Source organism: Lepidochelys kempii, chromosome 1 (genome assembly GCF_965140265.1).
Source record: "Lepidochelys kempii isolate rLepKem1 chromosome 1, rLepKem1.hap2, whole genome shotgun sequence".
Classification (NCBI taxonomy): domain Eukaryota; kingdom Metazoa; phylum Chordata; order Testudines; family Cheloniidae; genus Lepidochelys; species Lepidochelys kempii.
This window is the reverse complement of record NC_133256.1, coordinates 262,310,299-262,337,427: the sequence shown is the minus strand read 5'-3', so window position 1 is coordinate 262,337,427 and position 27,129 is coordinate 262,310,299. Positions and strand designations below refer to the sequence as shown.

The 27,129-nt window shown below is 44.5% G+C and overlaps 1 protein-coding gene across 1 annotated transcript in view; it reads right to left on the bottom strand.

The window, feature by feature from the left end:
- GRIN2B (glutamate ionotropic receptor NMDA type subunit 2B) overlaps nucleotides 1–27,129 on the bottom strand; it is a 276,730-nt gene that overhangs the window by 139,071 nt on the left and 110,530 nt on the right. The window contains exon 3 of the mRNA XM_073327319.1: nucleotides 20,435–21,033. Within this exon, the coding sequence (XP_073183420.1) occupies nucleotides 20,435–21,033 (599 nt within the window). The remainder of the gene's footprint in view (nucleotides 1–20,434; nucleotides 21,034–27,129) is intronic.

Genomic DNA, 27,129 nt, shown 5'->3' with positions numbered 1-27,129 from the left:
AGGAAGGGAGCCTGAGACATAAGCCTTGGTCCAGACTTATGTCTCAGGCTCTCTTCCTACTACAACTGGGACGGGCTAGGTAAGGAGAATGGGACTGGACGAGGAGCTAAGGTGGGGAAGAGACAAGACTGGGACAAGGACAGGTTGGAGAAGACGAGGTAGAAGAGCCTGTGCCTCCTAGGGAACACTCCCCTCCAGAGCCTGGAGTGGAATCTAAGATTCCCAATGTCATTGTTCCTCTGCTGTCAGCAAATACCTGTGAAACCCAAATGTGTCATCCTCCTCTAGTGCTGATCTACATAGAAGATGACAAGCTACTATTGCTATTAATTATTCCATTTGCTCAAGGAGCAGAGGTATGAGAAGTTGACCTAAAGGGTTCCAACCCTGCTGATGTACTATGTAGGTGTCAATATGATGGTACATGATGGAATTTCTGTTTTCTCAGTTTGCTTTTTTAAAACCATAGGAAATTACACACAAATTATGTTAAAAGAACATTATTAAAGTTGCAAAGTCAAGCACTCAGAAGTTAGGAAATGCCAGAATTAAATCGCCTATGCAACCTTAATTTGCCCCTCTTGTACATATGCATTATGAGACAGGCTTTAATTACATGATCACACACTGTTTTTTCCCCCAAAGGATCTCTGCCTCAGTCAGTACACAAGTCCTGCTCTGGGGATGAGTCAGGGTTGTATAGTTACCTGTTGTCGCTGGTACCCCTGCTTCATTTGTTGCAAAAGCTGGAAGGCATGTAGTGAAAGAGGCAGGAGATTACAAAAGAGAAAGGGCCGTCTCATGGTTAAGGTTAAGTGTTATTGAATGCTCAGTACAGTGAAAAATCAGGTTCGAGGACTTTCAAACTGGACACCCAAAGTTAATGAACACTTTTCATCTCTCTGTGTCTCGGTTTCCCAGCTGTAAAATGGGAGTAACACCCCTTCGCCTTACAGGGGGGTTGTGAACATAAATTCAGTCATGTTTGTGAAGCCCTCAGATACTGTAGTGCTGAGCGCCATAGAAAAGCCCATGAGGACATTAATAATCTGGTCTTCAAAGCAGGTTGGACTAGTGTACAGTAAATAGGGCCAAGGGCCACATACTAAAGAACTAGGAGAAAACAAAATATTGAGCACTATCCACCCTGTGTACTGAATGAGGCGGGAGTCCTGTCAATAGAACAGTAGGCGATTGTGTGTGTGCGCAATTAAAGACAGTATCATAATGCATACAGACCTGTTTGGAAGCATAGTGAGAGTTCCTCTGCTCTCCCATCTTTCATCCACCCACCCCTACACTTTGTTCCCCAACACAGACCTTCCCTGCTATCTTATTAATTAATTATCATAATCTATTTGGGTGTCTATTTGGAGCCCCCGTCATGGACCAGGAGCCCACTGTGCTAGGTGCTGTATGAACCCAGAACAAAATACAGAAGTTCTCCCCATTTGCCCGTATCCTCCAGCTTAGACCTGCATTGCAGTCAATAAACCTTACCTTTCTTTGTCCTTCCAACTCTGGTCTGTGCTGCACCATTACTGGAGTTTCCCTGCCTCCCTAATCTGCTCCCAGCTCCCACCTGCTCTGCAGAATCACAGAGGCAGTAACTGGGGCCAGAAGCATTCCTTTGGCTCATCCCTTTGACTTCTCCACTTCTGTTTGCATTTTGCAACACGAATCCAATTAATATCTTTTGTAAACTGCTCTTCAGTTTCTGCAGGGATGGAATCTTGATCAACCTATATTACTAGGGACAGGGGCTGAGCTAACCTGAACCTTTCACCTGAAGCAGGTAAAATATCTGAATATGTAGATAATTTCTGACGGGAAAACATAGGTTAGTGTTTGCTTTTGATTTGTTTTTAACTCTTTTTTCACATTGCGGGCTTTGAGCCAGAAGCAAAAAATACCAAAACCCACACGCAATGGCTGTTCACACAGTGTTCCCTACCCAGCTGAAACAAGAGGCAACTCTAATGAGGAGCCAGGGGCGATGAGTTATATGGGCCCATGGTGCCCATGCTCCAGCAATATTCAGGGCCCGGCTCCACCAATGTTTGAGGCCGGATCTCTCCCACGGCCCCGCCTGCCGCCCCTGCACACCTCCACCGGAGCATCCCTGCCTATGCCTTGGGCAGCAGGCAGCTGCTCTGCCACTCTGCACTGTGCTCCCTCACTGGCCGCTGCTGGCTATAACAAAGGGACCGGCGCCGGTGACAGGTTGAGGGGGCTGCTGCACCTGGGGAAGGAGGCGGAGCACATGTGATGGCAGCGCCCCCCCCCCCCCCGGCACCCACTGGGAGACGACTCCGTCTCCAACGGGCTTCCTGGAGTATGGACCTGAGCAGCTGGGGCTTGGGGCTGGGGGCAGGGTGTCATGAGTCCAACACTCACCCAAGTCACCACTCCTGCCCCATGCTTGGCAAGGGGCAGCCCCATCCCCCACCTCTGGTGAGGCGATGGTGAGGGGCAGCAGCAGGGGAGGAGGCGCACACGTGATGGCACCCACCACAAGGGAGGTGAGGGGGTTTCTTGGCCCTGAGCAGCTGGGGCTTGGGTGAGTGTCGTGACACCCTCCCCCCCCGGCCCCTGCAGTCACCACTCCTGGCCCAGGCTGGGCACAGGGCAGCCCCATCCCCCACTGAGCAACAATGAAAAGTGTTTGCTGCCTCCTGAAGATCACAAAAGAAGGGGCTACATTTTGTTTTAATTTTAGAAAGTATTTGCTTTTGAGGGTTATTGATTCAAGAGTGCTTGGTTGTTTCCATATTCAAAAGAGGATTAATAAAGTTGATATTCTTAGTTAAATAGTTTTTTGACGATAGTGATATTGTGCAATAGAGGGAAATTGTTAAATGCTTACTGTTTCCAGTCCATTTTTACATTTTGTAAGCCAATCTATATTTTTTAAGACAGGTGTATGTGTGTTGTGGGGAGGAGGGAGGGACTTGGACCCATTCTGGGCACCACCAAAAATTATACAAACCTGACGCCCCTTTGAGGAGCAAAACTTATCATTCATAACAAAGAAGTACAGAGAACAGCCCTGTGCTGTGCTTATCAACCCCTGCCCACCCTCGCAACCTATCAATGAAATGGGAAAAACCTTCTATGAGCAGGTACTTTTCCCAATCTGCTCTGTAAACACAGTGCATACAACTTTTGCGGATTTGGCTTTATTAATAAAGAAAATAACTAAGATAAACAGCTGCTCAAAACCTCCCTCACATTCCTGTCTCCAGAGTCCCCCTCTCAGGACTGCTCAGCCCACACCTTAGCTCCTCTCCCACCTCCCTTGTATCCACATGCTCAGTGAATCAGCAGAACCCCCTTTACTCTTTCCCAGCAGGGTTAACAACTACTAGCCGGCCAGGGCATTTCAGGTAACACTGCCATCACGTTATACCAATTACACAGAGCTGGTCACAAATGATCCAATAAAACATTTTTGGTCAGGAAATGTCAATTTGTCAAAACCTAAACGGTTGAAAGGAAAGGGTTGGTTTAGACTAAATGTCTCAATTCAAAAAGTTTGTGGAAAAAGGTTCAAAATTGCCTCAATGTCCTATCTCAACATTTTCTAAAGAAAAAGATGTTTTGTTTTTCAATTCCAAACAACTCGTTTTGAAATTGTAGTTACATTTTTAAAAAGTATGGTCAAAATTGAAACAGTTTTGAAAAGTATTGACACAAAATATTTTGATTGACACAATCTGAAATTTGTTTCCAGATTATTGGTTCATGAAAGTTTCCAAGATTTCAACATTTTGTCTTATTTTGTGATGGGAAAAGATTTTGACATCTCTAGTACTCTCATGGGACAGGAAAATCTTTTCTCACCCAGCTCTACTGTTAAGTCATCGAATCCAGCCTCATCTCCATAGATTTTCTCTCATCACCCCCAGCAAATGCAAAATTTTCCCCTACATTATATCCTTTGTCCAGTCATAAATTACCCTCCATCTATTCCCCCTCCCTCCTCCTCTACTCTCCCTGGCGAACAGCTCCAGCTGCAAGAAGCAACCCTGGGTTAGGAATTAACATATTAATTAAGAAAGTGCCTTGAAGAAGGGATGAGAGATAGAGAGAAACAGAGAAATGAGGCAGATGGGGGGAGAATAACAAAGGGAGATATAATGAAGGAGGACACAGAAGCAAAGCTCAAAGGGGAAAAATGCCTTTCTCAGGAATTTTTGCTACTTCAAACAGTTCAATGGGAAGGAGAGATGAAAGAGAAGAAAGACAGGAGGTGGGAGAAATGAGATGTTTCTTCTGTTTTAAAACAAGATTTATTTTCCTGTAAAGAAGAAATCACCTATGGAAAGAGAGAGGTGGGAGGCAGAGAGAGAGATGGAAGTAAGAAAGACAGACAAGGTTGGTGGGGAACAGTCAGCAAGAAAGAGCACAATATCCAGTGGACACACTCTTGGATGCATAAGACCCGCCCCCAGAGCTGAAATGCCAGCATTTCAGTACACAATTCAGAGTCTTTGCTCTGTGAATATTCACTTGGGAACAAAAAGTCACATGTCTGCAGGTCTGTCTCCAGAATGTTCTCCTTGTTTTCACACAGGTGGTTAGTGAATTGCAGTGCTGGATTGACAGCTTTGGAGAAGCCCTGCAATTATCCACAAAACAGGGACAGCTGGGGCAGCAGTAACCCAAGCTTCCTCATCATATCAAGCCTTGGCAATCAATGGGCCTCAGCCCTCACCTGGAGAGACCACCTCTGAGAGCAAGACAAAAGTTAATTTTCCATGCTCCACCTCTCTTCTGAGACTATCAACAATCAGAGAGCCCATTAGCACCAAATGTGATGGAGGAAAGTTGCATCATTGCCAGTGACTCCACCCATCTCAGAATTAATTCTATTATTTAGCTCCCTAACCACTGATGAACTCAGTTATGTTTGTCCCAAACCCTTTTTAAACTAAGTCCCTTCCACCCACTCACCTGCACAAATTAGCCAGCCCCCCATGTGCTCGGCAGCAGCATGGAAAAATTTGAGCACATGTTGCTTATCTTAAGTCCAGAGGCGCAGGAACTAGGAGTGTGGGGGTGCTGCAGAACCCCCAGCCAACTCCCAGGGTCCCAGACGCTGGCAGCAGTTCCTAGCCCCACACCCAGGCTCTGCTCTCGGCCCTGTCTGCCGGACCTGGCTCCCAGCCCTGTGCCCAGGGCTCTGCTCTCAGCCCTGGCTGCTGGCTCCGCGCCCGGGACTCCCCACCCAGACCCGGCTCCGCGCCCAGGACTCCCCACCCAGACCCGGCTCCGTGGTCCCGACTGACAGCTCCACGCACACTCCGAGCTGTGGCCCCAGCCTCAGCCCTCTTACCCCTGTCCATGTCCCCCAATCCCGGAGCCAAGACTCTGAGGAACGGGGGACATGGACAGGGGTAAGGGAGTGGGGGGAAAAGAAGTAAAAAAGTTTGGAGACCACTGCTTTGCAGTTTCCTTAGCTGGCTTTCAGCAGCCGCACTATAAAAAGTGTTCCAGCACCACTGCCTAAGTCCATGTGTTTTGCCCAGGTAGCCTTGAGGCAGGCATACTTACTGACAAACACCATTCCCCCACCCCACTCCACAGTGGGGCATTGGTTCACTTAAAAGCCGTAGCACCACCTGCATACTGAGTCACCTCCTTCTCTTCCTGTAGCCTCTGGATTGCCCTCAGTGGTCTCCCATCCAAATATCACAGCCCAAAGCACTGTGACTGAAGGCTACGTGAATTTTATAGCTTTCCCAGTTGATTTTGGCTCCTAAACCAGTCACACATCCCAGTTCCTCTCAGATTTAGATAGTAACCTCTTTGGGGCAAGGACTGTTTCTCGATATATGTTTGTACAGGGCACCAATACGGGCCAATTGGGGCTCTTAGGTGCTACTATAATACAAAAAATAACTAATAATAGCACTTCTCTTTGTAATGCTTTGTGAAGCATCCAGAAGGAGCTTCTATCAGAACCACGGTACATTTCCGCTGCTGAGTTTTCCCCTCTTCTCAGCTGGCAGTAACAAAAGGCTTTAGGAATTCTACAGTGGCACTCTACCCCCAACACCCAATTTTATCATAATGTTTATAGGCCAGATCCTCAGCTTTACTGATCCCAATGAAGATACACCAATTTACACCAGCAGAAAAGCTGGGCTCTGAATTGACGCCATCGTATTAGCACAACATCGTGGCACAAAGATGCAATGCTGTCCATAGCCATCACCATATAAGGAATGGGGCATCTGCAGAGACCCCTATTATCTCAGCATTCCCTTTGTGGGGCGTGCCATAAGCCTGCACCAATGGTGATTTCGTTCTTCTAAATGCTCCTCCTTCAGCAACTCATCCCCATTCTTCCTTTTTTACTTTCTCTTCTGTCAGGGCCTTTTCCCAGAGACACCCTTCCGCTCTGCGGACTAAAGGGTGGGGCAACTGTTTCAGCAGCTGGTGCAGCTGAGTGTGGAGATGCAACATCCTTCCCTGAGCTCACGAGGCATGGAAGACTCAGAAGGAAAAAACACACACAACTAGACACATGAGTCATAGTGAAAACCATCTAGATTCAAAATGGATACCAGCACGTACTTCTGTCTTAGGCACTGAGATCACTTCCAAGTCAAAGCCCTGCACCCCGCCCTTGGGCTCCTTCACCACCTTTGCTCTAAAACCCCCCTCTTTAAAAAAAAAAAGAAAAGAAAAGAAAAAGAAAGAAAAGCAGCCTTCACAGCATTATCTTTATTACTAAACTCACAACTTAATGAGTTACACGGCACCTCCAGTGCCACCCGCTGGTGACAACACAAATATGGCACTGCCAGCACGGCACCCTCTCCTCAGTCAGTTACCTAGCTCTGCCAAAACTTCATTAATCAATTTCATGGCGTTATCATAAACTTTCCCTAATCAGTTCCACAGCCTCACTACGCTTACTCCTTAACCAATTCAAACTTGAGCTTTCAGTGAAAATCACTTACAGAAATAAATATAAATCTGTAAGTAAACATTTCTCCCTAACCAATCAAAAATGTAGCATTTCTCATAATTCGCCAACATCTTTTTAAAATACCAGATAACATTCAACTCTATTCTGTCGATGTTACACTCACTCAGTCAGTCCAATAAACTTGCATGTCCAAAAGGCAAGAAGCCCCCTCACAGCAAGAATTACACCTTGATATATATATTTGCAAATACAGGCCCAAAATAATCTCATCCATTACACCACATGTAAGGGAAGGGATGCAATAAATTGAGTGGAGTGGTGTAAAGAGCACAAAAAGCCAGCACTCCTGTGCTTTCTTTAACTCAGTGGAAACAGGATGGGGTTGCATGTCCACAGAACTCAGTGAACACAGGGGTAATGGTCTCAGGCAAAGAGGGAATGGTCGGGGGAAACCCTAGCACCATATGCTCCCTCAACAGCGGATATCTGGAAAAGGTGCCAGCAGTGCATAATGCAGAGCAGCCTCTAGGTGTTCTGACCTATGCAAAGAACACCTTTGGCTGTGATCTCCTTGGCATCTATAGAGCCACCGCAGTGGCTCTGTGGTCCCCCAGAACAGCTGTATTGCTGGTGAGCATATTTATTCCTGGCCTAACCAGCAACTTGGTGATTCACCACCATGTGTTTGCCTGAGCTCTCCCCATCCCCTATCTCTCCTATTGGCTGCATCAGGGCACAGTGGTTATCCATGCGAATCACATGGAGGGTATTTCTTGTGGTTATACATGCCTCCGGTGCATGTTTGCCTCAAGTTTTTTACAGGACATTACCTTTGCATATGACATTTCTTGGAGGTGAGTGGACAGTGTTTGGTGATTGCATGTGTATCCCTAACACACACACATCCCTGGTGTTTGTGGGGTGCAGGTAGAGCTGGTCCAAAAAAAAAAAGGGGCAAAAAAGGGATCATTTTTAGCAAAAATTCTGTGAAAAACATGTTCCTTTTTTTACCTTTATCCTGTCATAGGATAGATATTGCACAAGTGTCATGAGTTTTGTTGCCTGCAAATAAACCCTTCCCCTGATACTCATGGCTGTAGTTATCTGTGGTCATATCCACTGATATACCTGTACTGTTCCATTGCAGTTCTGTCTCTCTCCCCATGTATCAGCTGCTTTTTCCGTACCTGCAGAACAACCACGCTTCCTATACATCTCCTCTTGCAGGTGCTACTGTGATATGCCACGGTGATTCAACCCCTGCACCTCCTTCATCAAAAGTCAGGTACTAATAAAACCAACTCCTTTTCTGCCCCTCACTTCACAGTACTTGGAAAACTATACCAGCTCCTCTCGGAGACCATTTCTAGAACTGCTTGTGGTCTGCTGTGTACAGTCATACCAGAAGTATGAGTGGCATAATTTCCTGCCACTAATCTCACGTGGTTGTTAAAGATCCCCGATGCCGTGGCCAAAGACCACCTCTGGCAATTACACTCTGCCAATCTAAATTCTCTCTGAACTTGCTATGGGATGTGGTATTTGTCTTTGCTTCCTTTGGTGTATTGTTAAACAGCTGCAATATTTCACCCCAACGGTGGCTGAATTTCAGTGGTAAATTAAGTCATCCCTTTGTAGTTTGTAAAGTGCTTTGGAATTACAGATAAAAGATGTAGAAATAAAATACTATTGTCTATCATAAATAAACGTAAGGCACTGATACTCCTGCAAGGGGCAACCATCTTTCATTTATGACATTAGCAATACCATGAAGAACCCAGAGACAGACACTAGAAACTTGTTTCTCTCTCATTTTAGTACTGCTTTAGAAACCATACAGAAAACAGTAACATTTTAATGTAAAATGAATATATTAAAACATTCGGCATTCATGTGTGTTTAATAATTGCTAATCCGCCATTAACACAGATAGGAAGTTGGGTTTCAGTCTGGCAGCGGTTTCCAGTCTTCACCCAGACCGCCTATCTCATCAATTATGAACCTCTTCAACTTGGCAGCCACCTTCCAGAGGCCCAGAAATGCCAACTGTAATTTACAAAAACTTTACCTTTCAAACATTTTCTATAGCATATTTTTGCAGAGATGAGCTTCCCTCACCTTGTGATCTTTGCTCAATTGACCGAGACAGGTGCAGGGGCTTTTAAGTGTGATGCAACATGCTAAGGAATGTCTTAATAGGAGAAGAAAGGAGCTTTTTTGTAGGTGGTTGGCAGGAAGAGTTCTGCCTGAATGATTCTTTAATGCTGCTAGGGTTACATTTTAATATTCATTACATGTTAGGGCACCTGCAGCCTTGTCTAGGCACAGGTTTATTATTTAAATTCCAATAGATATTATACGATAGGTGAGAGGACGGTGGACTAAATGATTAAATGGAGCTCTCTTAATGCTCATTTTTATTTTACAATTTTATCCACATTGTAGAGAACAAATAATATCAGACTTCAATAGCATTGTTCAAGCAAACGTTTTTTAAAATGTACCACACAGTGCATGTATCGTGCAAAATTTAAAAACCTTATGGTAAGGCAAGGTACATTGTTTTCAAATGGTAATAGCTATTTCCAAAAGCAATTTTTCCCACCCTTAGCTTGAGCATTACATACACACTAAGGTTGAAGTTTGAAAAGGAAGCCATTTTTGAGTTATTTATGCTGAAATAATTATTTGAAAGCAGAACAAATGCATTTATTTCATGCTCTCATAACTCAAAATTGGGGAACTTTTTTGCTCAGATTTTCCAAAACATTCCCCTTTGGGCTGAGAATGTACATGAGAAGTTGCAGCCTGAAACAAAATGTATTGAGAAAGCTCTAGCTACTTGAAAATAGGCCAGTAGAGATGGATGTGAACTACAGACTTTGGACTTTGAGCCCCACACTTCAAGAAGGATGTGGATAAATTGGAGAGAGTCCAGCGAAGGGCAACAAAAATGATTAGGGGACTGGAACACATGAGTTATGAGGAGAGGCTGAGGGAGCTGGGATTGTTTAGCCTGCAGAAGAGAAGAATGAGGGGGGATTTGATAGCTGCTTTCAACTACCTGAAAGGGGGTTCCAAAGAGGATGGCTCTAGACTGTTCTCAATGGTAGCAGATGACAGAACGAGCAGTAATGGTCTCAAGTTGCAGTGGGGGAGGTTTAGATTGGATATTAGGAAAAACTTTTTCACTAGGAGGGTGGTGAAACACTGGAATGCGTTACCTAGGGAGGTGGTGGAATCTCCTTCCTTAGAGGTTTTTAAGGTCAGGCTTGACAAAGCCCTGGCTGGGATGATTTAACTGGGAATTGGTCCTGCTTTGAGCAGGGGGTTGGACTAGATGACCTTCTGGGGTCCCTTCCAACCCTGATATTCTATGATTCTATGACTGTGGAATTTCCCAAAGTTGAGGGGGTGTTTAAATCCATAGTTCAGTTCAGCCCATTAGAGAGAAAATTCAGCCATTACATTTGGATCTTGGTCCATAAACTGGTCCACATACTTCCAAAGTTTGGGGATGTTTGGATCCCGGGTTTTGGTTCAAACCCACCCATAAAGCAGGGATTTGGAAGGGAATGGCCTTCAGAAGGTTATCTGCAGCTTCTACACTTTGTTGCTATAATCCTTGATTCAGCAAAGACCTTAAGCGCATGCTTAATTTTAAGCCTGTGCATAAGTGCTTTGTAGAACTGGGGCCATAAAGCAGAAATCATTTCACACGCTCATATCCCACTGAATTGCAGCTGCCTCTGAAGAGGAATATGCCAGCTGTTTAACAGGGCCCAGCAACATTACACAACTGTGTAGGATAGGAACTGAAAAAGAATGATGTATCCCAACTGAAACTGCAGGGGGGAAATTTAGGATGGCATAATGTAATTAATCAAATGAAATTTGGCCAGGACACTTCAGGGTTAACACCTCAATTCTTTGCAAGAAGTGCCACAGGATCTTTTAATGATCATGAATATCATCAGGGCCTCCCCTCAGGACTTAGCCACTAGGGGACGCACTGAGCTGGTGTCTTGTCAAACCACATTTTGAAGTGAAATTGCATCAAAGGGAAGGGAAAGCTGCTTCAGAGTTGCATGGGGAGCCATGGCAACCCGGCAGTTCCTATTTTTAAAACTTGAAAGATAGTAAGAACATTAAGTCTAGGGAAAAAATATTTCATTTAAAAAAACCAGAAAGTGCGTATGTTCTTTAATTAATCTAATTATGAGTCTGTAAATAGCTAATCATTTGTATGTAGGTACCTGATGCATAGAGCCCAGATATCGTAAGATAATAAGCAGACTGTCACTCAACTGAAGGAAAGGTGTTCCCCACCTCACCTCCAATGTTTTGCTATCTCCAAGCACTGACTTGTCATCACAATGCTTTAACACTCACTGGATTCCAAAGGCATTTTGCCTGTGATCACTGGGGATTCCTCTGTTCCTTGTTTGTGTATTCTGCTCCCTCCAATTTCTCCCTGGACACTTTGGAGGAAAGGTTTAGGCTGACTTCACATTGCAAGAAAAACGAACTGGAACTTATATATTAAAAGCATATTACCAGCAGCAAATTAAGTTCCAGGGTATTAGCGCTAAAAGGACTTGGTTCTGGAGCACTGGGTGGCTCAGGGGGCTGGATACAGAAATTTTACCAATCTGACTACTGTTGGTAGAGACCAAAATTCATTCCTTCTTGGGTGGCTTATGGGAAATGACTTGAGTGGGTCTCAGTCTGGTTCCGAATGGAGAGATATCCACAGCACAAACCCCAATATCACAATTGATAGTATTTTCCTCTCTTTCAAGCAGTGTTAGCAGAAAGACCAAGAAACGAATGGTCCAGACACACTGAAGTCATCCTCTCTCCCCTAGCGATAATCCCTCCAGTGCAAAGTTAAGGCCCATTGCTAAAAAGTGGTAGATGGGCAGAAAGCTTGTACTGCTGCTGCCCAGGTTGTAAACTTCCTGAGCGTAAATAGAGGGCTTCAGCCCCCAGGGGCTGCCCTAACTCATTTTCATGTAAAAACTTCACATGGTGTCCCCAGACAGCATAACAGGAGAAAGGAAGGAGGGCAGCTTGTGCCAGATCATTCTACAGTGATGTTTTTAAGTCAGGTGGCTATGGTGGGAGAGGGAAGGGATGCTGTGGCTTTGCATGTGTGTTTGGTACTGTTATAAAGCATTCTTCAGCATCCTCCAAAACCTGAAAACGTAACCTAGCAACCATCCAAATGGAAGGCCTGAGAGAGGGGCAGGAAGGATATGCCTTAGCAATGGGATAGAGGGCTGAAGAAGCCGACTCCGCTCTGACCATCCATCGGAATGATTTTCTCCCATGCTGCACCTGCTCTGTGCATAAAAAAGGGACTTTAGGCCCCATGGCTGCTAATCCAGCACCTTTGACCAGAAGTGAACTCCCTCTGAGAAATAAACAAATAAGGCAGGGGCAAAGGAAACCTGTACAGTTATGGACAGGGAAAATAAAATCAAAAAGGAAGGAAGCAAATCATTTCCTAAGGCTCTATAGAAACAGAAAGAGAGTGCAAGTAAGAAAGGACAGGGGGAAACAATGACAAAGAAAGGGAGAGATCCCATGAGTGACATGGAAGGCACTGGGCAGCCCCCAGCCAGCTGCTGCGGCTGCTGCTGGAAACAGGACAGGAGTGAACAGATTTCAGCAGCACGGATCGCTAATCTGTCAGCAGCAGTCACTCCACGTGCAACCAGTCAGCATGGCACAGGAATCTGGTGCCAGCCTGAGGGCAGCCGGACTTGCCAACAGCTAGGAACATAATGAATTGCTAACGAGACCCCAGCTCAGAGGCTCTGAAAGGTCAAGTGATAATCATGCTGCAGTACCCTCCTCTTCCCCCCAAAAAATCCATTTCCCTTTAATTTAAACATCACATCCTCCTTCATTCCAGCAGCTAAGGATGGAGTCCGAAGCTCGGTGCCTCCATGTGGCCCATCCTCAGTCACCCTCTCCCACATGGTGAGCAGTGCTGCTCTCTACGGACTTTACTGTGTAACCCTCCATGGCATTAGTGAGCAGTTATTCACGTGAGTAGCCCCACTGACTTGAATGGGACTATTTGTGTGAGTAAGCATGCACATTTGGGAACAAGGGGTTCATAAGCTAGCCCTACAAAACAACAAGTCCCAGGCACTTCTTCTTCATCTCAACTCCTCCGCCAGCATCCACCCCAGAGCCTTCTCTGAATTCCTGAAAGACATGGGGCCAAATTCAGTCCTGGGACAAGCTGTCATGACTCCCATTAAAGTTAAAGAAAGCGATTGTTCCTGGGTTGAATCTGGCACAGAGTATCTGTTCTAATTTTGGGAGGATGGGGTAAGAGAAGGGCTGGCAATCCAGCGTGTATAGTTACATAGGAGAGCACCACAGGGGCTGTATAAGAGAAGCCCAAAGTAGAGCCAACATGGTGATGTGTATAGGAAAGCACCACAGTCGGAGTGGGGAAGTGGGCAGATATCATTTGGTTTATCCAGGACTGGGTTAAAAAGAGAAGTGAAGCCGCCAGTAAGAACTGACTAAATGAGTGGTCTCTCCTAGCCGTGGGCATCCCTCTGACCATTTGAGAATGAATGGGCCAAATTCATCCCTAGTGTAAAACAACTGACTTCCTTGGATTTCCACCGAAGATTCATTTGGCCCAGTGTTTTTAGCCACGAAAGTCTAAGGGAAGAAATGGTATGAATGTGATGCCCTCCATTTCGCCACAAGTGGCATGATATACATGTCAGGAGCCCGTGGGTCTATCATAAACTGGGAGCAGCAGCTTTAAAAGGCAGTGCTGACGTGCTCCCTCGGAGACACAGCTAGGGTTTTATTTATTTTATTTTTATTTATTGTGAAAAAGTCTCTGATCCCTTTCAATCCCCCCCCCCGCCCCCGACACATTTTGAGCACTGTCAGTACTCTCAAGAAACATCCAGCTGCTACTCTCCTGCCTACACTTAGCCACAATGCAGTCTCTAGCAATGAGAATGAATTCTAGTCAATTCAGGGCATCTGCCATAAATCCTGCTACCACAAGACCTCTCCAGGCCTGAATCAAACTGTCTGGTCCAGGAAGGTTATGGCCAGTTCTCTGCTTCCAGCCAATAGGGTTGAAACAAGATCCCAAAGGACACAGGTCACTAAGTCACATACCCTAAGGGAGAGACATCTGGATCTGACTATATTCTCATCCAGTGAAGAAATACATGATTATTTCAAGTATTCCCTCTGATCACTGATTCTTAAGATCTGTATCTAACCAACTATTCCCAACCTGTTCCTAATTGCCAACAGGGAAATATGACTCTGCAAGAATTGAGTTCTGTTCAGGTTGTTTCAGCCAGAATTTCCAAACTGTTTACTTAGGTTGCCAATAAATTTCTGAACTATTTGGCACGGGAGGTTCCAGAGACAAGAGTTAAAGTTACCCACAGAGTAGAGGTATCAAAGGTACACCCCATACACACCAATCCAGTTTACCAACTGTTTTTAAAGAGTGAGAAATTGAATCTACCTTCCCCCTCTTTTTGCCCAGTCAGTGTAATCCCATGTTCGGGTTTCATTCCAAAGCAAATGCTTCAGTACTCTCTTTATTAAAATGGAAAGTTATATGCACAGACTGGTGCTAAATGAGAGACTATTAAAACCAGTCAATCTAGAACTCATTAGTAACCCTACAACAACAAACTAGTAGTAATGGACCAGCATTCACAAGCAGCCTTGACAGCAACTAATCAGTAGAAACAGCCCAGGTTTCATGGAAGTCTCTATAATAAGAGTGTATACTGCCCAGTGATCATGAGCAACCATACAAAAAGAACAGGCTTCTGCTTGTGAAACCATGTGTCCCAGAAATAATATTTCTTTCCCATGACTCATCCCCAAGCTTCAGTCTCAAGAATGCCTGTGTTATTTATTTATTTCTTCACATTTCCAAAATCTAACTATAGGCATCCTTCCTGGGCAACTATCTCATACGTTAAAGACACAAGAAACAAAGTCCACTCCCCCCCAAGCAGCCTTAGAGAAGGGAGAGAATAGGCAGGCTTTGCAGCATGCCTGGAAGGTTAACAAATCTGGCTCTGGCAGACAAAATGGGGAGTGAGTTCCAAAACTGAGGCCTTTCACAGAATATGCCCTTCAGGAAGCTCCCTCTCCTCACCTGTGGTGATCTTAGCTGGCGTAGTATGGCATGGGGACAGAGGTGATCTCTCAGATAACTTGATCCCATCCCATTTAGGGCCTTATGTCGTCAGATGTAACCTTGCTAGACTGACAGCTCTGGATCTCCAGACCCATGCCCAGATACCCTCTCCATGATGCTAAGAGAGAAACTGAACGGGCCCTTGGCACTAATAGGAATGAATGGGGGAAGAGGTTGATATTTGGATTTGGAGTTCCTAATGTTCAGTTTATATTTGGACCCTGAATCTAAATATCACATAATCCAAATATCAACCAGTTCATTGGGCCCAGTCCCTTCAAGCAAAACCTAGAATGTGTACATGTTGGTGGTACAGTTGGCTACTTCACCAGGTGGACTGATGTTCCCACTACATAATTCGCTTGCACCACCCATACAAGACACGTTCGTGCATTTTGGTGTACTAGACTCATTTGCTGATAGAAGAGCTCATTTCACTAGTGTGGCATTCCAGCAGGAAGCGAAGCACCTGATGCTATCTCGAGAACAACCTCTCAGAGAGGAACAAAAAGATCCATAGGAGCAAAATCTCCCCACATGTAGAAAATGACCACTATAATACATGGGACGAGTATGTCTCAGAGTCCCATTTCCCTGTTTAACTAGTAGAGCTATTTCACCAGTAGACTTATTTTTAGGAAGAAATCTGCAAGATCCATTAATCAGGATCAAAGACCCACATCCCTAACCTACCTCAAAGAAGCATCAGTTTCAAGGTAGACAGGAAACTACAGTTTCTACACGAGACTACTACTACTATTAGCACCATACAAGGTGAAAGAAAGAGTCCGGATGAGAGCCCATTCTTTTTATGATGCCCTCTGCATACGGACATTCATTCACACAGAATTTTGCTTGCACAAATGTGTGCAACAACTAATTTAAAGGGGATGAGAGAACATGAACCACCAAAATACTGTTTCTAATTTTCTAAACTGCTCAGATAACTTTTCCCCATTATTTGCCCCATTCTGCTGACCACTGATGGAGCCAACAGAAACAGAGATTATTTAATTTTGGCTGCATCCTGAGCTACATGTACGGCCCACAAATAGATTGGCTAGCAGCGGTCAGGATTCAGACACAGACCACGGGAAATCACTAATTCACAGCCTTAACTCATAATGTGCTTAAGACAAACTAAATTAAACTTTTCTTTAGCTTGACGCGTCATTCTTTCTAGGATAGAATGGGAAAATTCCTGCATCTTGTTATCTCCCAGCTATGGATTTGAAGCAATTGAGACCTACTTTGGATTAGACAGCAGTTTCTGAAATACTAACTACATGGCTATCAGCTGATCCCTGGTGTATTAGCAGATCATGCACAGTTTGTAGATAACCCCCACCCATCATGCTCATGTATATATATTTCTCCACTCTGCGTAGGCGTATTGGGGGGTAACTGCAAGCTGTAAATGGCTTCATATAGTACTGCAGGGGTCCACTGACACCCTGCAGTTAGTGTTCTAAAAACTGCAGTCCAATTCCAAGCATTTCTGACCTTTTAAATCCACTCATATATTACTCCTATATATTGCATTGTATATACTGTACAACTAATATACACTATGTACAACTTTGAGATGAAAGCAACTAGAAAATATACATTTTTATTTACTATCTGGTACCCATGAAAAATGAACCGGTTGGTAGACTTTAGGGACCCAGTTAAACAAAGCTATTAAGTATGTGCTTAAAGTTTTGTGCCCGGTAAGTCGGGTTGAAGGCAGTGAAACTTTAAAGGCCTGAACCAAAGCCCATTGAAGTAATGGGAAGACTTCCATTGACTTCAATGTACTTTGGATCAAGCCCCAAGTGTGTAAGAATTGGGGGGCATAAGAGGTCTCAAGCCTCCTTTTTTCACACGTTCACATCATTTTTGAGTTGAGGCAACAAAGGCACATGGTACCTTCAGATATTTATAGTCAAGATTTTAAAAAGTGACTTCAAGTTCTTAGGTGCCTAACTTAAGACACCGTAGAGGGGCCCAATTTGAAGGAAAGGCTGAGCATGCACCCTCCCTCTGAAAATCAGGCCTTTCTACAGTTTCTCAAAGAGGGCACCAAAATATTGAAGCATAAAACAGAGTCTGAAGATGATTGTGGGAGAAATGGAAGAATGGGACATCAAGATTAGCAGAGTATGTGTCAGCTATAAGAGAACACTAGACAAAAACAGCGACAGCTAAAATCACTAGTCACACTGAAGGCCAGAAGAAGAGGTCTGCATTTTCATCTGTGACTAGTGATTTTAGCTGCTGCCATTTTTGGGTGTCCAACTTGATACACATTAAAGATCATTGATTTTCCAAAGACTGGGGCTCAGCAATTTCTGAAAATCAGGCATCTTTAAGGTGAATCCAGTCGGGAACCCAAAATCACTAGAAAATGTAGACCAAGAAGCTTTACCTTAATGCTGTGGCTGATAACTTTGTATGCATTAGATTTAAAACTTTCCCTACTGCATCACTCAGAAGAAGAATAGAGAAGAAATACAGAAGAATGGGGAAGACTGAGCTAGGGAGGAGGAGGCTGCTAATGAGGTAGTTTTCAGAGGAGCAGAGAGGAAGAAGCCAGACTGGAAGAGATTAAGAAGAGGAAGTCTAGCCAATGTGAACTGGCAGCATGGTCAAGGAGTGTACAGACAAAGAGAAATTAGGAAATGGAATAATAGTTTAAAAAAATGGGGGGATAGAGAGAAGGCTTTTTCCTTAAGATCCCATTATTTGGCAATAGAAAAGTGCACTGGGCAAGGAGTGAAGGAAACAAATCTATGTTGACACAAAGGATGGCTGAAGGGGTGGTCAGCATATGATGGGAGATCTTTTCTCTCTTGATTTTTTTTTTTATGATTCAATGATGCTGTCCAGTAAGGAAACTTCCTTACTTATCCTTCTACCTAAACTAACTGGAAAAGACCCTCCACTCCTACTTACACATGAACAAGGGGCCTCCAGTCCTATTTGCATTTGATCCCATTATGATCCAAATGCAGGGGCTTAAGGGATGTCAGTAAGTGGTTCTTTACCAGTGTGAACTAGGAATTGTGGCACAACCCAAAGGCTTTGGGTAAGTGGCATGCAATTTGATCAACAATTACAATGAAGTACCTGCCATAGTCATTAAGGGCCAGATTTTTCAGAAGCACACACTACAGCTGAAGTCAATGGGATCTGCAAGTGTTCATCACCTCGGAAAAATCAAGCCCTGATTGAACACTACACTACAGACCTGCTCTATACAGACTTTGACATCTGGTACAAATTGTACCTGATGAATCAGAGCGTGCAGACCACCCAAGGACATCACTTGATTGACCTACCATATTTGCACTGTGTCATGATATTTATATCAAGGCAAATGACAAAAATGCATGTGCTGTGTGGAGTCCCCCTTTGGAGAGTGTAAGATGGATTTTCCCCCCACCCTTGTCCACCAGTAGTAATAGGATCAACCTACCCAAGGATGTCTATATGCACAGACTGAGTAGCAAGTCACTAGAGCATGACAACCCAACCCCACAGGACCCATTAAGCCAGATGAGGATTTTGTATCCCTTCCCAATTCAGGTCTCCTTCCCTGGATTGGTATAACATACTGATGCTCTGGGGGGCAGAGATGGGAAGAGGAAAAAAATCCAGTGCTTAGGGTACTAGCCTGGGGATTCAGGAAACTGAGATTCAACTCCCTGCTCCACCACAGACATCCTGAGTGACCTGGGGCAAGTCACATAGCCCCTCTCTGTGCCCTTCCCATTTGTAAATGGGGATAATAGATTCATAGATACAAAGGTCAGAAGGGACCATTATGATCATCTAGTCTGACCTCCTGCACAACGCAGGCCACAGAATTTCACCTACCCGCTCCTGCGAAAGACCTCTCACCTATGTCTGAGCTTTTGAAGTCCTCAAATCGTGGTTTACTTCAAGGAGCAGAGAATCCTCCAGCAAGTGACCCGTGCCCCATGCTACAGAGGAAGGCGAAAAACCTCCAGGGCCTCTTCCAATCTGCCCTGGAGGAAAATTCCTTCCCGACCCCAAATATGGCGATCAGCTAAACCCTGAGCATATGGGCAAGATTCACCAGCCAGATAATACAGAAAATTCTTTCCTGGGTAACTCAGATCCCACCCCATCTAACATCCCATCACAGGCCATTAGGCCTATTTACCATGAATATTTAAAGATCAATTAATTACCAAAATCATGTTATCCCATCATACCATCTCTTCCATAAACTTATCGAGTTTAATCTTAAAATACTTCCCTACCTCACAGGGGTATGGTTAGGATTAATACATTCAAGATTGTGAGGCGCTCAGAAACTACAGTAATGGGGGCCATATAAATACCTAATAAAAATATTCCTGTTACCCACAAACCAGACCACTGTGTGCATTGTTGGCAGTGGGGAGAGGGGGTGTCAAACCCAGGACCTTCTGGGTCTAAATACATGAGCCTCCAGAGTTTGGCCTAGAAGACCCAAGTCTGTTAGGCAAGGTTTTATCAGCCTTTATGCATGCCACGGCCATTATTAGAAGGGGACAGAGCAGCACCCTGCGTGGGTCTTTTATGCAAAGACACGCTGTTAAGAACCATAGGATCCATTCTTGTCACACACACATGGAATCGTTCCTCCTTGGAAATGTGCACACAGACTTTTGCACTATGCAGTCACTGTTCATCCCCCTCCTGGGTAGGGTGACCAGATGCTAAATCCAAAATATCGGGACCGCCACAGGGGGAGCGCCTTTTCAATTGTTACACTCACCTGGCACATTCGGCGCCAGGAAATAAATCTTCCCAACGAAGAGAGAAGTACGTGCCGACGACGACCCGCATGTGCCGGGTGAGTGTAACAATTGAAAAGGCGCTCCCCCCACCTGTCACCGCCGCCTAAGTGACAAAAAAGGCTGCTGCGCCCGAAACAAAATATCGGGACAAATGGCCTCCTGACCGTATTTCTGTCGGGATGCGGGACAAACTGCTCAATATTGGGACAGTCCCAATTTTATCGGGATGTCTGGTCACCCTACTCCTGGGTGCTCTGGCTCCTATTCTTTCATACCAGCACCACCGAGAACTGTTGAAGTGGCAGCATAAAAGGACATGGACCACCTCAGAACTGGCCTGACCATTAAAAGCCTTCCATTTGCTCAGCCTCCAATTAGTACAAGCTTGGGTTGCTCTCCCTACTGGTCCCCTAAATGCCACAAACTTCAGAAGGTTTTTCAGATGCTGCTTGTGACCCCCCACCTCCCATCCATTCGCCTTACCTGTTCAGCATGTTGGACTGGTAGATCCGTTTCTCCTGGGTGTTGTAACAGCTGCTCTTGGGCTCCGGGATGAAGCTGTGCTCAGACAACATGTCAGAAGCAGCTGTGGTGATTATGGCTATCCCATCCCTCACCCTGGCAGGAAGGCCATAGTCCCATTCATCATAAGACACAGAGATGAGGCCAGTGGGGAACTCAGATGGCACTGTGTCTGTATCCCCTGCCACCAGGCTGGGCACGATCCATGTGTAAGCATAGCCTGTCAGACCCACAGAGTTGGCCACCTCAAAGATGTAGGTGGCCTCTTCCTTGGTGCAGTAGAGGAGTATGACAGGGCTCTGGAGCTTCTTGAGCTGGTTCTGGATCTTTGAGTCTCCATCATCTAGGGACATGTCCAGCAAGAGGACCTCCTCCAGCTCCCAGCCTACAAAGCTGTTCTCGATGGTGCTGCGGATCTTGTTGACAAAGTCCTGGTAGCCAGGGAAGTAGGTAGTGACAATGGAGAATATGTACCAGTCATATTCTTCCATGATGTTGAGCATGACAGAGGCTTGCTGTTCTATTGATGGGCCAAACTGGAAGAACATGGATGACTCATCCTAGAACAGAATGAAAGAGAGAGAGAAAAAAAACAAGAAGGGGTCAAAGGAAATGAAAAAAACAAATTCATGGCCAACTCTAATGAGTGGGGGAAGAGGGGAGATAGGCTTCACCTCTTTTCTTTGTGTTTTGGGCAGATGTGACAGTTCTCAGGACACCAAGGACTGTGAGCCACCTTGTTATCTCCTGCCTCCAGCAAGAGGGAGGCTTTCTTGTGGAAGCTGGATGTCAGCTCTCTGGCATCACCTGCCTTTCAGCCACCCAAGCACCCTTTCCTCTGGGTTATGCCAGCCCTAACTTTGCCTTGCAGGGTAACAACAGATGCACTCAAATCCCCAGTCCTTGTACATTATTCCCCTGTGATATCCAGTCCCTAAAAATGGCTACCCAAAGAAATTTCAGGTCACCCCAATTTACCAGTTTTAACTTAAAGCACCACTCCTGTAACCACACAGCACTTGTGAGCGCTTACCATAAAATGAAAGTAATTTTATTTAAGAAAAAGTAAGTACTTAACTGGAAGAGAGAGAAAGTGATGGAAGCAAATGGTTACAACACCAAACAATTCAAAAAATGTGAACCTGGGTCGACACTTATCAACAGTTACCTTTCCCCACAAAGTTCAGTCTGTTGCAGAGCCAGAATCCAAATGTTCATGAAAACCCCCTGGCTTCTTAAGGGGTTTCCTCAGTGAATTAATACAGATGGCATTTCCCTGCATTCTGTTATCCTGAAACAATCTTTTGTATTTATTCATAGCCAGGGCAATCTCCTGCCTGCGATAATGTTCCATTTCACCTCCGAGTGGTTTTGGTCATTTGAAATGGTCTTTGATGATTTCTGGGATGTCGCAAGGGTATACAAGTGTCCCTTGCATTACCTTGCCAGCTGATTAAGGAGGGGTAATGTCCTCATGCTTGAATGGGTCATCACATTACACGTGGTGACTAATTTTTACTCTGAGTTCATAAAGTATACTTTCAATATAAATAAATTATTCCTTAAATACTACCTGTACATACATCTCACAATGATTATGAATATCAACAAGTTACAAGCTTTCTGTAGATACATTACATGTTACTCTTTATGGATAAATATCCTGTAAAGACATGTGTTTGGTGTAGTGAGTTTGTCAGGTTCAGGGTGAGAGATTTTGCTAAGAACAGGGTACCCTTTGCCAAAGAACCTCTGTGTTACAGTAAGGTTCAAGGATTATTAATTATTATTATTATTATCATCAACAGAGCTGAGCAAATACCAAGGGTGGGAAACATTTTATGGTGGTTCTTGTTTTCTTTTTGATGGTGGCTATTTGAAGCTGCTTAGGGGTCTGGAATATTAGAAGTAATCCTGGAAGAGAAGGATGAATGGATTCAGTGTAGATGAGGTCACAAGGACAGAATAAATGCTATTTCTATTGGTGGTGTTTTTCTTATCCCTCCACCCTGTATCAGATTGCCTTTCATGCAAAAGCCTGAGCATGATAAGAAAGAAAAATTAAAAGGAATCAATTTTAAAACCTCAAAAAGTGATCTTTAGAAAGAGCTTTTCTACAAATCCCTGTTAGCCCACGGCACAGTGAAAGTGTTTCCCATTCGGGTAGTTCACAATAGAATAATAGAATTAGAATCATAGAATATTAGGGTTGGAAGAGACCTCAGAAGGTCTCAGAAGAAGCAGACTTAGAATTTGTCAACAGTCCAGTGTAATTTTACATCCCTGCTTTTCCCCAATCCATGTTGGAAAGGAATGAAGGGAACATTTCCACATGATTTTCATTTATGGACTGATTTTATGCCCTTTAAAAATCAAGGTAAAACTCCCATTGACTTCAATGGCATAGGATTGAGCCCCTAAAAAAAATGGTAGAATTAAATTTTGGAGTTCAGCAGAGATTCATATGACAATAAGGTGGACCATCCACAGCCAGTTTTAGGAATGAAATACTGGCCTTGCCTCTTCCCAGCAAGCCTGAAGAATTGGAACAGAGGTCCTAAAGGAGACAAACAGGTGTTTTAGGTCAGAGGAAATCCATTGCACACAGTAAGCCGATAAGTGCCCTAAAACTTTACCTCAGGACATACACAAATTTAGAATAGAGTGAAGAGCAGATCTCCACCGAAACCATCCTCCTACTGTCGGCAGGCAAAGCTGCTTTTCAGCAGAGGTCCCAGCTAAATTGTCCATCCATCCTTTCCTTAAGGATGTTTTTGATTATCTGCTTCCACTGTCTCTCCTTTAGCAGAATATTTCATAGCTGAGCAACTCTGGAAAGAAAAAGCCTATCCCAGTAGTCAGCCATAACCCGCTGACTCACTGTCTAGCTAGATCTAATCTTGTGTTGTCCCTAAACCCTCTGTAAGCTATGGCAGTGGTTCTCAACTAGGGGTTTGCATACCCCTGGGGGTATGCAGAGGTCTTCCAGGGTATGGTACATCAACTCATCTAGATATTTGCCTAGTTTTACAACAAGCTACATAAAAAGCACTAGTGAAGCCAGTATAAATTAAAATTTTACACAGACAATGACTTGTTTATACCCTTCTATAAACTATACACTGAGCTGTAAGTACAATATTTATATTCCAATTGATTTATTTTATAATTATATGGTAAAAATGAGAAAGTCAGCAAATTTTCAGTAATAGTGTGGCTGTAAGCAAGTAGTTTTTAGGTGAAACTTGGGGGTATGCAAGACAAAAATCAGACTCCTGAAAGAGGTACAGTAGTCTGGAAATTAGTTGAGAGCCACTGAGCTATGGCATTTAAACAACGAGGTGAGTTGTCACCAAATTCTCTCTCCATTTTTAAAACTAGTGTTAACACCATTCCTAGAACACTGCATACAGCTCTGAGAATCTCAAAAAAGCAGAAAAATAATAGCAACTTGAAAGCAAGTCAGAGAACAACCAAAAATAATCAAAGTCCTTATTTGTGTCCCATGTATTCTGTGGCTGGAACTCGTCATAGAATTCACTCTTTGCCATAAAAATCTCATCCTTCTTTAAAAGATATATTTCTAGCCTTGATGGTTATGGGGGAAAAAACATGAAAATGTGACCCAAAAGTAAACTAATGCAGTGACATCTGAGTTTGAAGACAGCCTGAACAAATAGCTGAGACATTTCATTGTAATGGACTGTTAACTCTGAAACCTGAAGATGACAATGTATTGCATACTGAACACTGAAACTGGAGAGAGATCTTAAAATAAATTTAATATAAAACCAACACAGGGAACTCTTTTGATCATATTATTCATCTTCATATTAAATTCAATAAAATCCTCCTTTTCATAAATTTATCTAAAGCTTCTACAGAATTTCCATAATTTCTACCAAAGACTCACAGAACTGAGGGACTTAGCCATAGATAGGGCCCTTCCAAATTCACGGCCATCAAAAACGTGTCACGGACCATGAAATCTGATCTGCCTCATGAAATCTGGCTATTTAAGGGGAGACCAGATTTCACAGAGTTGTGTGGCCGGAAAGTGGCGGCTGCTGGCCGGGAGCCCAGTTTTGAATGCAGCATCGCCACCAGCTACAGCACAGAAGTGAGGGTGGCATGGTATAGGGGGTCATCAATATTTGGGGGGGCAGAGCTGGCCTTACAAGTGGCAAGTGGGTGACCACCCAGGGCCCCATGTCACCTCCCCCACTCACCCACACAGCCAGCCCAAAGCCCCTTTAACTCCCAAGCATTGGGTCTGGAGCCAGGGAGGGACAGGGCTGAGGGCGTCCCAACCAGGAGCTCCTATTGTGAGTGGGGCTCCAGCTGCTAGTCCCAGATGGGCTGGGGTGGGTCAGGACTTCTTCTTCCTCTGCATGGGCTGCTCCTGAGGCCAGGTCAGACCCATCTCTGGGAATCTCCCCCAGCTTCAGGAAGCTCCATGGCTGCTGGCTGGGAGTCCAGTTCTGAAGGCAGAGTTGCTGTCAGCAGCAACGCAGAAGTGAGGTGGCACAGTATGGTATTTCCATCCTTACTTCTGCACTGCTGTTGGCAATGGTGCTGCCTTCAGAGCTGGGAACTCGGCCGGCAGCTGCTCTGTGACTGCCAAGCTGTAAAGAAGGCAGCAGCACAGAAGTATGGGTGGCAATACCATGACCCCCCTACTCATAATGTTGTGACCCCTCCCCATGACCCCATTTTGGGTCGAGACCCCTACAGCTACAATACTGTGAAATTTAAGATTTAAATATCTGAAACCATGAATTTTATGATTTTTAAAATCCTATGACCATGAAATTGACCAAAACGGACTGTGAATTTGGTAGGGCCCTCGCCATAGAGTACACTGACCCTCACCCTCACTTGAGAAAATATTGAAAGAGCTAAAAAAATGTATCACTTGGCTAAATGACTCCTAAGAGATGGAAGATAATAAATCTGCTAGCATTCAAAGGGTGTGCATATCAAGGAGGAAAAGGACTTGTTCAGGTATGTCACCCCTCCCCCTCCCATGTGTCAACACAATCCTAAACAAGTCCTTGCCATCCTAACCTTAATGATTTGAAACATATTCAGATATTACAATTAGAGGATGTGGGTCAGACATCTTGAACTACAGGACTATACAGCCAAACGTCCCCCAGGTTGTTCTACCCCAATGTCTTAGATAGGAAATTTCCATTTCCACTGGGGTGAAGCTATGACATACACACCATCCAAAGCATTAGTGCATTATGTAAATATGAACAGACTAAAATAAGATTGGTTTTAAAAAGTCTCAATCTCAGTTTCAATCTCAATTAACAATGCCTCCACACACACACACACACACACACACACACACACACACACACACAGACACCCTCAAATCAAACAGCAGAGGCTAGTTGTCTGTGCAGGTAAAATAATTACCCTTGAGCAATTTCATGCATTTTTATTATTCAGCAGTAGGAGGAGGGGGCAACCTCTCCTCAAAACGAGAGGGCTACAATTGTTCAAGCCAGTCCAGCTTTCTGCCTGGCACAATGCTCCTTAGTGCTTAATCAACCCAGCATTTCAATTGGCCAAATGCTCGAGTGCTTCACCAGCTCAGCACTCAGAGAAGAGGGGGGATGGTGGAGGAAGGAGAGGACAATAACATATAGAGGGACATTTTCTCCTACGATAAATCTGATTTGAGTTGCTGCTAGAGGTGGATGGAAAAATTTCACTGAAAACGTATCTGACAAAAAACAAAAGGAATATTTTCAAAGTGTCACGATTTTTCTCCTTCTCCCCCTTTCCTGACCACCTGTAGCTGCTGATCAGGGAGAGAGAGGAGACTGTAAAAAAGCGAGAGGGTTATGGTTCCGGAAAAGGGAGGGGGCTAGTTATCACCCCTATAAGTAAGTTTCCGGGCAAGGTGACAGAAAAACAATGGTTCTGCTGTGAGGACACCACACTGCTCAGAAAGATTAAAAATACAAACTTGAAATTGCCATATTCCTTTCTAAAGTGCCCAAGAATAAAGCATTTTCCCATCTAGAGTTCAAAAGTTTCCACAGAGGAACACAGCCACCAAGATTCCCAGCAGTATTTGGCTTACACTGCCCCCACCTAAAATTTTAAATTAGAGCCACTGGTGACTAGAGATATGGCTAGAGAGCAAGCGTTGGTATTAGCACCAGGGGGCTAATTAAGGGATTGGGTTACAGATGAAGACGTCATCATTGCAATCTCTGACTTCAAGCCCGTCCTTGCAGTTGCTTCTCAGCCATCTCTCCCAGCTGTGGGCCAAATGTTACCCATTGCTAAATGCTGTATAAGAAACGAAAACGTGGCACAAAATCCCCTCAAACAAGGGGATCCCCATTGTAGCTCTACAGGGTCAGGGATCTGCAGTTTTGTAGAACTGAGCTGAGGGCGGAGCGGCTGAGTGGACACAGCAGGCTCTCCGACTGACAGATGGCTTCCCACAGAAAATCTGCTCTGAAGTCATTGCTGCTGGAACGAGCAGTAGTGTCATAATGTTAACCCCCTCAAATGGGATGTTGTATCACAAGTGCGTATGTTGCAAGCAGAGGTAATAGCCAATTGCATCCTAACTCCCTTAGGAGCCATGCTTTGGGGTTGAGGGAGGTCTGAAGTGTCTCGGTGGAGGG